Source organism: Xenopus tropicalis, chromosome 2 (genome assembly GCF_000004195.4).
Source record: "Xenopus tropicalis strain Nigerian chromosome 2, UCB_Xtro_10.0, whole genome shotgun sequence".
Lineage (NCBI taxonomy): Eukaryota > Metazoa > Chordata > Amphibia > Anura > Pipidae > Xenopus > Xenopus tropicalis.
This window is the reverse complement of record NC_030678.2, coordinates 150,097,838-150,112,457: the sequence shown is the minus strand read 5'-3', so window position 1 is coordinate 150,112,457 and position 14,620 is coordinate 150,097,838. Positions and strand designations below refer to the sequence as shown.

At 41.1% G+C, this 14,620-nt stretch overlaps 1 protein-coding gene across 2 annotated transcripts; it reads left to right on the top strand.

Moving 5' to 3' along the window:
- The first annotated feature begins 277 nt into the window (after positions 1-277).
- ckap2 (cytoskeleton associated protein 2) lies at positions 278-14,162 on the top strand. 2 transcript variants are annotated; one of them, XM_004911970.4, is made up of 9 exons: positions 278-973; positions 3,935-4,022; positions 5,392-5,470; positions 5,956-6,740; positions 8,139-8,427; positions 9,359-9,529; positions 10,268-10,331; positions 12,103-12,385; positions 13,280-14,162. In XM_004911970.4, the coding sequence occupies exons 1-9, from the start codon at positions 916-918 to the stop codon at positions 13,527-13,529; spliced, it is 2,067 nt and encodes a 688-aa protein (XP_004912027.2). In that variant the 5' UTR covers positions 278-915; the 3' UTR covers positions 13,530-14,162. The 2 variants fall into 2 exon arrangements, with proteins under 2 accessions (XP_004912027.2, XP_002936769.3); XM_002936723.5 differs by having other exon boundaries at positions 12,100-12,385.
- Positions 14,163-14,620: the final 458 nt, after the last annotated feature.

Below are 14,620 nucleotides of genomic sequence, written 5' to 3'. Positions count from 1 at the left end.
TGACTAGAACAGGGGTGGGCAAACTTTTTGGCTCAGGGGCCACATTAACTAATAGACGGACCGGGCCGGGACAGTGTTACACCCGGGGCTGCCATCAAAAATTATGGGGCCTCTCAGCTCCCCCCCAGCGACCCGCTGCTTCCTCCGTCCCGTCCTTCTGTTCCCCGGCTCCCCAGTGCATTCTTTTATATGGTTGCGCCCCGTGCGTGCTGACGCTGTGCGAACGGACGGGGCGCAACCAATCAGGGCCCGTCATTCTTTTAAGGGGGCCAGACTGAAAGGGCTGACGGGCCGGATGTGGCCTGCGGGCCGTAGTTTGCCCACCCCTGGACTAGAAACAAATGGGGTGCCCCCTCCCAGTGATTCTGCCTTTCCTGCTTCTTTAAGTTAATGCATTACTGGATATCTCCCTGATGTTTTATGCTCTGTCATAAAGAACAAGCCAGGACACCATGACAATCATTTTCAAGGCAGTAGCTATGCAATTCACTTTTAGTAAATTAGGTCTATTCTTCTTTGCGAAGATGGTTCCTGATTACTCAGCCATGCCCGACACTAGTACAGGTGTAACCGCGCTTTTATAAACTAAGGACCTTTACGGTAAATTTTATTTTTCCCTAAAATTCCTCCTAGTCAACCCGTTGCAGCCCTCCCCAGTACAATGAGCTCAGTGAGGCATGTGCCCGGGCATAGCCCAGCCAGCCCGTTACACTTACAGGCGTTACATACCCACGTGACCGTTTGAAAAGCTTCTCTCATACACAATAACAAACAGGGTCCTGCTCAGGCGGCCAATTGCTGCTCTCCTTTCCCTCCAGAGCGCTCGCGATTGGCGAATCCAATGAGGGGGCGGGGCGCTGGATGCGCGTTATTCAAACTGAAGGAGAGTAAGCCATAAGAAGGAGAGAAGCAGCAATGGCCGGTTTGGTGAAGCCCTTGGCAGCGAGTAAGAGGCAGCAACCTCAGTACAGAGGTAAGGGGAGCGCCAGCACGAATTACTGAACTTGCTTAATTAGTGTGGGCTTGCATGTATTCTTGTACTGAAAGCTCCGGGCTGCAATATTATCTGGTGGGCATGGCATCATACGAGTATGCGTTGCTACCTGTAGTGTAACTTAGTTACTGAGCCCCACAGTAAAATCATATTAGGGAATGTTTTGCTTGCATACATTTAGCTTGCTCATGAGACCGAATGGTGGCCATACACCCATGATTTGGGTCCTTTAGAAGGATTCAGCAGCTTATCTTCCTGTATATGGGGCTCCCCTACAGGCTTCCCTGGCTGATATCTGGCCAAAAATAGTTCACCTTTTGGGTTGGCAGGCTTGGTCTTCCTGTCTGAGGGCTGCATCAGCTCATTGGTGCGGTGCTTGCCCCAACATCTTGCATCCCCTTCATTGTAATACAAAAGCTCTCAGTAGCATGGTGGGCATATAGATGCCCTTACACACACCAATATTATCATACAAAACATTCTTTTTCACGATATTCAGTCTGTTTATGGTGGATCGATGAGGTGACCAGTATCGACAAAAGCCTTGGATATCGGTTGTCTCATTGATCAGCCAGGGGGAAAAATTTTGATGGCGGCAGGAAGTAAGTTAATGCTTAATTGTCAAATAGGGGTAGAATTCTATTGTTTCTGCCTGCATATCTGCCGATTCAGCACTTAACGTTAGTGGGGTGAACAAGCTATCAGTGGTTGCAGGAAAGATCCTAATTGTCATGTGCATGGCTACCTTTAGGGGAAAGATTTGCTCATTTCGCCACCTCGCCAAACGAGCGAATCTTGCCATGTAGGGCCACCTTAACAGCTGCAGAGCTTATTGCTATGATCCTGGCTGGAACATAAGAAAAATGTTCATAAATCCAAGTAAATATAAAGTCCTCGTTAAATGGCTATATTGGTAATTAAATGTTAGTGATAGGGAATTTGATAAATGATAGGGAAATTGGGGGGGGGGGGGTGGTAATTTGTACTACAAATTGCACCCCCAATGATTGTGACATTCTCTCCAGCACTCTTAAGGTGGCCATACACGCACCGATATTATCGTACGAAACCTCGTTTCGTATGATAATCGGTGCGTGTATGGCATGTCGGCGAGTCGACCGATATCGCAGGAAGCTGCCGATATCGGACGACTCGCTGATCGGACAAGTTTGAAAATTTTGATCGGGCGCCATAGAAGGCGCCTGACCAAAATTCTCCCTTCAGAGCTGAATCGGCAGAAGGAGGTAGAAATCCTATTGTTTCTACCTCCTTACCTGCCGATTCAGCCCTGAATGGTGTGTGGCGGATCTTACGATGTTTCGTGCGACCGATGGTCGTACGAAACATCGTCGGATCGCCACGTGTATGGCCACCTTAATTCTCCAAAAAATGTACTTGTCCAAGGTACTTTACACAGATCATGCACTTTCCTAGCAGGGGATGCCAAGGAGCACACGATGGCTGCGCACTCTGCTGAAAGTACCCCCAGGCCAGTGTGCAGCTACCTGTGTTAGCAATTGGAGCCATGGGATGGGTGGAGTGCCTAACAAATTGGCTCTCTGCCAGAGTTTTTTTTTTTTACGTTTCTTTCTCCATTAAATGTTACCTCCCATGATTCGTCTTTTTGTATTGCCTTGTAGCTCATAACGTTACAGATCATAAGTCACCAAATTCCATTCTGAAGAGGTAATTGTAATTAGAGTAGCAATTTAACACTATGTCTGGTAACATGTAAGAACACCAGTTGTTTGGTTTCAAACAGGTGGTCAGTAAATGGCATACTACCCGCTGATTGTTGCTATGGGTTTCTATACCTGGTGCATGTTTTATTAAATTGTCCCATGAATGTCCGACAGCTCCCAGTGTAGCCCTTCTTAGATTGAGAGACAATGCTAGAATATCAATATAATACTTATATTCCCCTGTTAATTCTTACTTTCCATTTTTATCTTATTTTGTTTCCTTATACATTCACTTTACCTTGTTCTTTATGTAGTTCTAACCTCTGCACCTCAGCCCCTGAGACCTCTCACAATTCCATCCGAATTTTGCTATAATCTGCGCCCCCCACAAGTATAATAAGAACTGACCCACTATATAGAAATAGTTAGACATAACTGACTTACACCAATGAAGCTGTTGTATATTAAAAGCTCATGCAGACATGTCCACTTGTATTTGGTTCTTGCCAGTATTTGATTTAGTAGCCCTTTTCCAGCCATAGTAGCACAGCATCAATGTCTATTCCAGTCAGTTATGAGAATCTGATGGACCTGTTTGCACAATGCAGTCAAGTTCAATTTTGATTCTTGAATCTGAATGCAGCAGTCAGACCTACAGATCACTATCTATATAGAGGCTCAAGTAAATTCCATAGTGTTGTTTTCATAAAGCTGGGCAAAGTGCTTTGCCTGAAAAGCAGAATTAAATGTGCCAATATGTTGGGGCAAATCTCGTGGGCTGGTGCACTTATTTCTTAAACCGCACAGGGCTCATTTTTTTTTTTTTTTATTCTTTATTTATAAACATAAAAAAATTTTCAGTTTTGTATAGCATAACAAAAGGGGTAAAGAAGGAAAACACGTATACAGGGCTCATTTTTAATCCATTTACCGAGTAAGCCCTGGGCAGAAGCATCTGCAAAATTACATTTTGCGAGTTTCTATACAGCCTATAGCATCTGTCCAGGTAGGAACAGCGGATCCTTGAAATTGGATTAACTATGGCAGTTCTTTGAAAGTCTAGGTTGTGTGCTATTTATGTGCTCCAAGGTAACTGCTTTGCCTCTCTGGGGGACATGCAAATTATTGGCACCCTTTCTTTCTTCATCAAATTAATCTGCCTTTGGTCAATATACATTAACAACTTTCCTTTGTTTTCCTATGTAAATTGCTAGACTTGTAAATGCATTTATCATTGTGTTTTGTTTTTCAATTGTAGAGCAGAGGCGAAAGAAAGTGGAGGAATACTTATCTAAAAAAATGGCCAGCCAAAACCCTGGTCATCTAGTTGGGCCTGCAGAGGACAGGTACGTGCACTATGTAACTTCCATACTCATAGATAAATAGATAGATATATAGAGATATGGATGGGTATAGCTATGGGTATAGGTATAGCTAGAGATATAAGTAGAGATATGGGTAGAGCTATAAGGATGGATAGAGCTATAAGGATGGATAAACTGGCTTTATACAAAATAATATTTGAAAAAATGTTATATATGTTTTATTGATATATGTATATTCATAAGTGATGAAAAGCCATGTAATTTGATTTTTATTCTTGTTTAAAAGGTGAATAATGATCTGAAGTGAATTTTATTGTGCTCCTTCATTCATATAACATTTAAAAAATGAGAAAATAGTTATTGGCAGGTGACAAGTTGTTAGGCAACCCCACCATGAAAAAACCCTCCTTATCTGCTCACTCATAAATGATCAGAAGGATCACATAGTAGAAAGACCTCTCCCAATTTTAAAAGCATAACAAAATCCAAATTGCCAGGGATCCCAGACCAGTGTTTCTCTTCTGTATTAAAACATGTTATTTCATTATAGCAGTGGTTCTCAACCTCCCTAATGCCGCGACCCTTAAATACAGTTCCTCATGTTGTGGTGACCCCAACCATAAAATTATTCCTAAGACCATCTGAAATATGTTTTTTCCAATGGTCTTATGCGACCCCTGTGAAAGGGTCGCTCGACCCACAAAGGGGTCCCGACCCACAGGTTGAGAACTGCTGCATTATAGTGTCTCTCCACAATCTTTAATTTTATTTTTTTCCAGTGGTCCCTTGCTCTGGATCAGTGTGTGGAGCTTATAATATTATTAGTACTGGAACTCTGGTGATGACCTGATGGGGGGAATTAAACATAGAAGGCATTTTTAGAATAAACCTAGCACTAGTAAATGAAACTGTAATATTTGATTTTAAAGGAGACCAATTGTAAGAAAAAAAAAGAATGAGCCAGTGCATTATACTCTCTAAATACAGAAATATTGTGCTTAAAAAGTAGTGTTTTGGGCTAAAGAAATTCCCCCCAAACACTACTTGCCCTGCCCATCTGTCCCACTTTCTGCTGCCTTCTCTCCCAGGCTATGCAGCAGGGCTGGCAGCACACTGCTCTGTAGGATAGGAACCTATCAGCAGTTAGAACTTGCCCTCCCCTCATTTGAAACCAGGACAAGGGAGGATATATAGGGATCTCCAATGAAGTGTTTTGTTTTTTTTTGTTTTTAATAAAATATGGTGCTGATTTTACTGTGTGCCAAAAATTAATCTTTATTGCCTACAAGATTGGAGGGCTTTTTAATTATGCTCTGTCTCCTTAAAACTACGCTTTGTGTTCATTTACTTCTGTCAGTGTTTAATTTGAAGCTTTGTTTTTCATCCAAAGGTCCCCACTAACAGACAGACCCACTCTGACGAATTTTCAAAATAAAACACAACTGCTTAAACCAGCTGAAAAGAAACAGGTACATTGTTAAATGTTTTGTGGAATGTGTTTAAAGGACAAGGGGGGAGGAAATTTGTTAAGCAATTAGTCACCAGGAGGTGTCTCCCCCAAGCCAGTCTTTAAAAAGTGCTCTGGCCCCTAATAGTTTTCTTTAGGGTAGACTGCCACCATCTTTTCCCCTTATCCAGATATGGCCCATGCACAGTATATATTTGAAAGAGAGCACTGTACTACACATGTACCAACTATAGGATACCTGGGAGGATGGGTTAAGATAGCAGCATCCTGCCCTGGGTCAGTGTTGGTGTGCTTTTTAAAGAAGAGGAGCACTGACCTGGGGTAAGAGACAAGCGATTATGATCACTGGGGGTTCCTAAAAAATAGAACTCCTCGGTGACCAAGGCTTTTCTTGTCCTTTAAACCGGTGTAGGTTGCTGTGTGTTCTTTTATGTTGCTGTTACATGTCCGTCAAGGTTTAACCATCGTTTATTCATATTATTACAGACTGGCAAAGAAAATATCTCTGTGGCGTCAGTTAGAAATAAAAATAATTTCTTGATTGTAAAAAACCCTTTTAAAGATGCTCGGCCTAAGATTGATACTGGAATCAAAAATGTGAACTCTGATACTGTGGTCAGTACAGATCAAAAGAAAGGACAGTCACTAAGTAAAACATTCGTAAAAAACAGAAACATTAAAGAGAAGGAGCTGAAGGGTGAGTCGTCAAGCACACAAGCTGCTAAGGCCGTGCTGCAGAAGCCTGTACTTGGGGCATATCGTGGTAAAGTCATCCAATCCAAAATTAACTCTTTTAGGAAGACCCCTGCGAACACAGACAGCACAAATATTAAAGGAGTAAGAGAGCCAGTGGCAGCGGTGCCTCCCAATGCAAGACCAAAAACTTTCAATGTTTCTGGAAAACAAGTTGTGAAATCTGTATCTGCTAATGCTGCTGTACAGAAACAGCCAACTACCTTCCAGAGCAGGACTCAAGTAAGGGCTTCCACCAGTGCTGTAAGCCATCAGATGAAGGCAGAGCCTTATACATCAAGGAGACACACCAGTGCGGTTCTCCCAAGAAAGCCCACAGACAGAGCCTTGCCTCAGAGACCAACTGCCAATAAAACTATTAACACTGGTTCTTTAGGGCATAAAGCAGCTTTGCACAATAAAGGACAAACTCTAGCAGGTTCTGTGAAGCCACTACCAGGCCCTCAGCAGAGCAGACCTGCTAAACAGCTTGTGAGAGTTCCAACCACAAGTCGGATTCAGACTGCAGAAGAGAAAAAGTAAGTACTTTTTTTCAGTTTAGCCCAGCATTCTGGAATATAGATCCCACTGCTATATATATATATATATATATATATATATATATATATATATATAATTTTTTTTTTTTTTTTTTTTTTTTTTTTTTTTTACAATTAAAATTATAGCTTTTAAGAGTTACTATTAATGTGTTTCCTGGTTTCTAGGATCAATAACCTTTGAACTGCAGCATTTCTGAGTGATTTAGGGTGGCCCTATCTGCATTTTTCCTCACATTAACCTTAGAGTGCAATTTCTTCCAGAAATTGTAAAGGCTATATAGATATCAGTCTTAAAGAAAATGCAGCAGTTAGGCTGGCTATGCACTATAGAATATGCTAGTTGATCTCTAACCCAATTTGCCCACCTAAGGTGGAGAGTATTGTGCATTGACAGGAATATGAGCCATCAGAGCAATGCAGCCCTCGATCCAATGAGAAAATCAAGGCTGCCTGATTATCAGCCAGATATCTGTTGGGTAGGCCTGTCAAAGGACCCCATACATGAGCAGCTAAGCTGCCAAATAAGTCTCTTACATCTGTTTTTAATGTTCCTCATAGAGCAGTGCTGCCCAACTTCTGTGGTACAGAGGGCCAGAATTTTTCTGGCCTACATGATGGAGGGCTGATAATGAAAGTCAGTTTTGACCACTCACCTTTTTTTAAACCACACAGATGTTAAGACCATACCTACATTAATGGTGGTAGCTCAGCAAAAAACAAAATGGTTGGTGCTTCCTGTAGAGATATCACCCTTCATTCATATGTTGAAGTTTATTATGTCATATTAAGACATGCCCTTTAAAGCCATATGACTCCCCTGTGGATAGCACCACAACCCCTGCACATAATTGCACACATTATGGAGCATATAATGACTATTTCCAACTGCTAACAAACTCTCAGAACAAATCCCTGCCTAGTTCACCTCCCACAGGCAGCATAGGGCAGGCGCACACAGGCAGCATAGGGCAGCAGAGTATGGCACATGCAGGCAGCATAGGGTGGGCAGAGTATGGCACACAGGGACTGTACATACAGTGACACAATGCTGGCACTGCTCCTACAGTCTGAGGTGTAAAGAATGTAGGCGCTTAGTCAGCCCTAGTTGTGAACAATGCAGGGAGAAAAGGTGTGAAAAGAATACACGGGTTTACTGCCTAAATCTAAGGTGTGAACAATGCAAGGGGGGAAGTTAATCTCAGTACTGATACCTTATAAAGTTTGCACAAAGGTAAGCAGTCACAGCACCCTTGACAGGTGGGGGGCTGCAAGTCTGCTAGTTAGAAAGCACAGTCATAGAGAAATAGATCTATGTACTATTAAAGCTTTGCATCCCACTGAACTATCCACATTGTCTTATCTTATTCTTGGTAATAGGGCTCATGTAGCGAAGTGGAGGGAGGAGAAAGGAAAAGCTATGAAGAGGCCTCCTGCATCGACGATAAAGTTCTCTACAAATAAAGTGCAGAAAGAAGTTGTGCTCATAAAGAGTGAGCCTGAACCACCTAGGGAGGTTGCTGCTGAAATCAAGACTGAATCTAGAAAAGCCATAGAAGAAACCCCTCGCCGGTTGTTTTGGGCGACTATGGCAGAAGAGGATGAACAGGAACTATTCACGCTGAAAGTTCACCAGATATTTGCAGAGTGCCAGAAGTTAATTGATGAGGTATTTATATGCTGTTTCCATCTTTTCCTGTTTTCTCACTGTGTTTGTGATATGTTTCCAACTGACCATTCCATCTCTTGCTCGTTAGATACTGTCTGTGTCAGAAATCTCCTTCACAGATACCCTCAGCCTGCTCTCTATATGGGAATTTGGTGTTTTGTGCCATCATATTTACAGGAGTGGGAGCCTCTTGAATCTTAAGGTGGCTGTACACCATAAGATTTGCTCCTATGGCAAGGTCATCATAGGGGTGGGTCTTTCTCCCGATATGCCCACCTAAGGAGGCCTGTCAGAGGGTCCCATATATGTGCAGATAAGCTTCCAAATCTGACCATGTATAGCCACATTTAGAATGAGGGAACGCACCACGCTGTGTTCTATAGTAGAAAAACATAGGGAACTAGATAGGTGCAATAATGACAATTGCTTTATTATTTAACTCAATTTAGTGCATATTTTCTCACATAAATGTATGTATATTTTTATTTATGCAGCACTACAGATTAACAATAAATTAATAAATAGGGGTCATTTCAATAATAGATACAAATAAATATGCCTGTACTTTGTATTTATTATAAAACTTTGTATTAAAGATTCCCCAGAGGTCCCTGCCCTATAAAGCTTACATTCTAAATGTGAGGGTAATTTACAGACACATAGGAGGATATTAGTGCTGCAGGTTACAGTGGGTGCCAGTCCCCAGTTCAGGTGCTATGCAAGTGCCCCAAGAGGGAATCTTCGAGTTTAATTCTGAAGAAATTGAGTAAGGATTCTCTGTGAAGGAAATCAGGGAGGGCATTCCAAATATAAAGCAGCAAGGCTGAAAGGTTTAAGGCAGGAAACAGCAGTAGTAATGGGGATGCTCTTGGATGACATTACAATATAGATTCCATTTTTTTTTTTTTTTTTTTTTTTTGTTCTTACAAAGGGCTGCCCAAAAGAAGAAGTTCTTGACATATTGGAGAAACAGATTCAGAATGTCCCAGAAGCAAAAAAGCTTTCCAAATACTGGGAATGCCTTGCTCTCCTGGAGAAGCGTCAGGGGGATCTTGCAAAAGTCATTGTCATCTGTGAGGAAGCCGTGGCAGCTGGAGCACAGGTCAGTTTGGAAGCTGGTACTGTTGTCCGCTAATAAGACTTACATAGTAACATAGTAAGTTGGGTTGAAAAAAGACATACATCCATCAAGTTCAACCATAATGCCTATACCTAACCTGCCTAACTACAAGTTGATCCAGAGGAAGGCAAAAAACCCCATCTGAAACCTCTCTAATTTGCCTCAGAGGGGAAAAAATTCCTTCCTGACTCCAAGATGGCAATCGGACCAGTCCCTGGATCAACTTGTACTAAGAGCTATCTCCCATAACCGTGTATTCCCTCACTTGCTAAGAATCCATCCAGCCCCTTCTTAAAGCTATATAATGTATCAGCCAGTACGACTGATTCGGGCAGGGAATTCCACAACTTCACAGCTCTCACTGTAAAAAATCCTTTCCGAATATTTAAATGGAACCTCCCTTCTTCTAAACGGAGTGGGTGCCCTCGTGTCCGTTGGAAGGACCTACTGGTAAATAAAACATTAGAGAGGTTATTATATGATCCCCTTATATATTTATACATAGTTATCATGTCACCTCTTAAGCGCCTCTTCTCCAGTGTAAACAGTGCATGTAGTTGGTGTCTGACTGTGTGGCATTTAAATTTCGCAAGATCTCATATCTTTCCAGAGCCTAAAATTCACTGCTTATCTTTATGCAATGAGGTCTTATTTGAGGTGCAGTAAGATTTTTTTTCATTACATTCTTTTTTTTTTTTTTTTTTTTTTCTCTCCTTAAAGCCCCTAGATGATCTGAGAACTATTCTTGCGGATGCAGTGGAAAGTCTGAAGGCTGAATCATCTGGTATATATATTTATTTATTTTTTTACAAAGCTTTGATTAGAAGTAAAAAGTCCCTCTTGTAATAAAATGCAGATGTTTATGTATCGCTGTCACTAGGACTGTCCAAAGACACTGTCCCAAAGTCATTCTCTTTTGTTTCCCAAACAACAAGTGGATTTTAAAAGAATGTTTGCAGGTAAACTAAACTGGGATAGGTGTAGGTCAGAGATCCCCAACCTTTCTTACTTGTGAGCCACATTCATATGTAAAAAGACTTTGAGAGCAACACAAGCACCATAAAAGTTCATGGAGGAGCCAAATAAGGGCTGTGATTGGCTATTAGGTGCCTCTATGCACACTATCAGCTTACAGGGGGCTTTATTTGGTAGCATATCTTGGTTTTTATTAAACCAAAACTTTTGAAGGAATTCAAAAATAACTACCTGGTTTGGGAGCAACATCTAAGGGACTGTTGAGCAACGTGTTGCTCACGAACCACAGGTTGGGGATCACTGGTGTAAGGCAATCATCAGGACAGATGTAGTTTTCATCCAAATTTTAGGACATGCCTTCAGTTCAGTGTTCCTTGTTTCTTTTTCTGTTCAAAATTACTAGGTTTTTCATATCAGTAAGGCTTAATGCACATAGTTGTTATAATTGCTTTAGTATTCAAAGGGGACCTGGCAGGTTCTACTTAGGATCCTTTTCCTCAGTGATCCCAGCCTGGCACTCAGGAAAGTGGTAGTAGGTTTCCTGTTCAACTAAATGGAAATCGGCTGCAGGTTGGGCATAGGGTTTTACATTGTTGTTCTCCCTGAGTACTTTAGGGATCAACCAAACTTTCTTGGCCAAAAGGAACAGAGATTTAGTGAAACATGTTTTAACAGCATGTTTGATTTATAGTTATAACTAGGGGCAATATGGATATTTTAAGGTGAAACCTGGTAACACCTACTTAGGGGCTGATTTACTAAGACACGATTTCGAATCCGAATTGGAAAAATTCTGATTGGAAACGAACATTTTGCGACTTTTTCGTATTTTTTGCGTTTTTTTTCTGCGTCTTTACGATTTTTGCGTAAAAACGCGAGGTTTTTCTGCGTCTTTACGAAAGTTGCGTAAAGTCGCGATTTTTTCGTAGCGTTAACACTTGCGCGCAAAGTCGCGCCTTTTTTCGTAGCGTTAAAACTTAAAAGGCGCGACGTTTCGCGCAAGTTTTAACGCTACGGAAAAATCGCGACTTTGCGCAACTTTCGTAAAGACGCCGAAAAACTCGCGTTTTTACGCAAAAATCGTAAAGACGCCGAAAAACTCGCGTTTTTACGCAAAAATCGTAAAGACGCCGAAAAAAATCGCAAAATTACCGATCATTACAAAAAAACCGCAATCGGACGCATTCGGCCCGTTCGTGGGTTAGTAAATGTGCCCCTTAGTCTATGTGCAGTGCTAGTGTATTATTTGAATAGGGATTAAGATCCATTGCAGTGGGACAGATTTAAAGGCTTTCTCGAAGCCTTTGCATCATGGCATAAACCAGAGCCCCCAGCACGATCTGTTTCCCTGTTACTAAGAACATGCTTGCCCCAAGGTCCCTTTTCTAAGGCACTGCAAAGAAACAGTAGAGAAAACCCAGATCTTGTTTATAACATAATTTGCCTAGAGGACCTACAAAACATTAACTTTTCCCCATGGTCCCTGGTACAATTCGTATGCTTTCTGTTACAATGGCTTAGATGCTTTGTGTTTGCTGGTGTGATCCATTGTAATTTACTGTTCTATAATTTTATAGCAGAAGGTGCAGAGCACAAAGTGGAAGACTGTACAGCAGACCCTGAAAAAGAAGAAGCTGTCAAGACAGAGCGAAAATCTGAGAATGAGCAAAGTGAACTGGATGTGGCCAAAGTTAAATCAGAGAGAAAAGTTAAACAAAGGGGGGGCAAGCGCGTTGGGATAAAAGAGGAGGCAAGGCCTTCAGATATGGAAGAGGAGCTGCCAAACAAGCACCTTACACCGCAAAATACAGAATCCTCAACAGTTATCAGATTTAATGTTCGTTCCACCCCTCACCTACAAAAGTAAGTTATGGTCCTATATTTAACTCCATATATAAAATGACTGCATCCATAAACACAATTTGTTTCAGATTGATCTGCCTCATTTGCCTACTGTCTGTCTGTTTTAAATTTTGATGATATTCCCTTGCTAATCTTGTAGATTGAAAGCTCTTTTGGGCAGGGCTCTCTTCGCCTCTTGTATCGGTTATTGATTGCTTTATATGTTACTCTGTATGTCCAATGTATGAAACCCACTTATTGTACAGCGCTGCAGAATATGTTGGAGCTTTATAAGTAAATGATGATGATATATTAATAGATTAGCATGAATTATTTGATTAGGAGGCACCAGCACGTGATATATATGTATGTAGCAACTTAGAAAAGCATAGTACTGCACTCAACGGGAATACTTGTGGAAAGAAATTGAAAGAAAAATTTACATTTCGAACACCAATTGTGCTCTTTTTTTCTTCAGGATAAACGTTGTCCTTGAGAGAGCGCAAAAGAATCCACAGTCCGACCTTGTTTCTGCACTTTGCACACAATTCTGGTCCTTACATATTGCTTTAGGTCTCTGAGGTCCTTTTTGGAGTGCAAAGACCTGCTGCTTTCCCTGTGAATACAGTGATGACTGCATTGGTCAGTGTTGTATTGGTGAGGGGAAGCACATATGCATCCCCCACCGCCTCCTAACTTGCATGTCATTTAGATGCGCAGTTTAAAGAGGAGCGACACTCTCCCCAGGGATTACTAAATTGCCCCCTTTGTTTTCCCAGATAGTCCAGATTTCAGGTTGTTGACTAGATTAATGTAGTAAAGAAACCCTTTCATCCTTTGCATCCCTTTATGCATAATTGCTTTATGCTGTTTACCTCATGTATTAACATTGCTCTTCTTTCTTGCCTTGTACAGAATGAAAACTAAAATGCAGTTAGATGACAGTGATTCTGCCTTCAAAGACTTTAAATTTTTAACACCTGTGAGACGCTCCAGACGCCTTGAACGCAAATCACAGTGCTTGCCTGACATGTTAAGGGATCACGACCCCTGTGTTTCTGGCATAGCTCAGCTGGAGGATGTAGAAAGCTGCCCAAGTGCCTATATATTTAGGAAAAACAACGCTCTCCAAGAGATTTCTGCTAAGACTGTGCAACAGTTGTAAATAATGTATAATAGCACAGCCTTTCATTTAGAATGCACATTTCTAATCTGTTTATTTTAAAATCTGATGTAATTCTGCCTGGTCAGCTAATTGTCATGTCTTCTCTCTTTTGATTTTAATGTGATATCTATGTTTCTGCAGTTAAGGGAATTTAAGTTAGGGGGCAAGGGCTGACCTTTCCTCACTTTTAAGCAAGTTTAACATAGGGTGCCTGTTTCTGTAAATATGGGTGACTGTGTAATAGAAACTGAGAGGCGAAGGTACCGACCAGGAGGCTGAGACAGGCAACCATTAAGTTGGACTGTATAAAGTGCAGCTGCATGAAAGCACTTGAATTCTTACTGCTAAGGTACCCATAATTGCTAATTTATACTCATTCTATTTATTTTGAGCTTTTTAAATCTTTTGCTTCTCATCCGTCTTGGTGCTTGAAAAAAAATAAGACACTAATATCTAAGTCCATTTGTGTGCAGCAACTGCATATGCTTTAGGCATTTTAATGAATACAAACCAAACTATGTACAGATGAATTTGCCTTTATTAACAAGGGTCTTATAATAAAACATAACTGTTTAAACATATTGCGTTCAACATTGTTTCAGTGTGCTTAAGCAAATAAATCCTAGAGCAGAAGCTTTCTGCAATGGCTTCTGTCTTATGCATTTTTATGTTGAATAACTATGACTTTCTTTGAAAACTGATGTCATTGTATGCCTTGTGTTTATTTACATAATAACCCCATTGTACTCTATAGAATTCAGATTTGGCAGAATGTTTGATCCTGTTAGCAACCTGCAGGCCAGCCACTAAAGTGTGTACATTTTGCGCATATAATTAAAGTAGATTGTTCGCACTGCTGATCTGGGGGAGGGACCAGGGGTTTTTCAAATAAGGGGATCTTTCCATAGTTTGGATCACTGTACCTTAAGTCTGCTTAAAGTTATTTAATTATTAATTAAACCCAATAGGGTTGTTTTGCCACCAGTATGAATTCATGCAGCTTAGTGACCACTAAGTTAGCAATGGGTTTATCAAGAAAAACTCGACCTGCACCCAACTGTAACCCACAAAATGTTGCCATTATAGGACCT

Excerpts from the sequence above, each read along its gene's own strand:
- ckap2 (XM_002936723.5), top strand. The coding sequence starts at position 916 with ATGGCCGGTTTGGTGAAGCCCTTGGCAGCGAGTAAGAGGCAGCAACCT. Across the intron at positions 4,023-5,391 it reads GTTGGGCCTGCAGAGGACAG|GTCCCCACTAACAGACAGAC; the intron begins GTACGTGCACTA and ends TTTCATCCAAAG. Across the intron at positions 5,471-5,955 it reads AACCAGCTGAAAAGAAACAG|ACTGGCAAAGAAAATATCTC; the intron begins GTACATTGTTAA and ends ATATTATTACAG.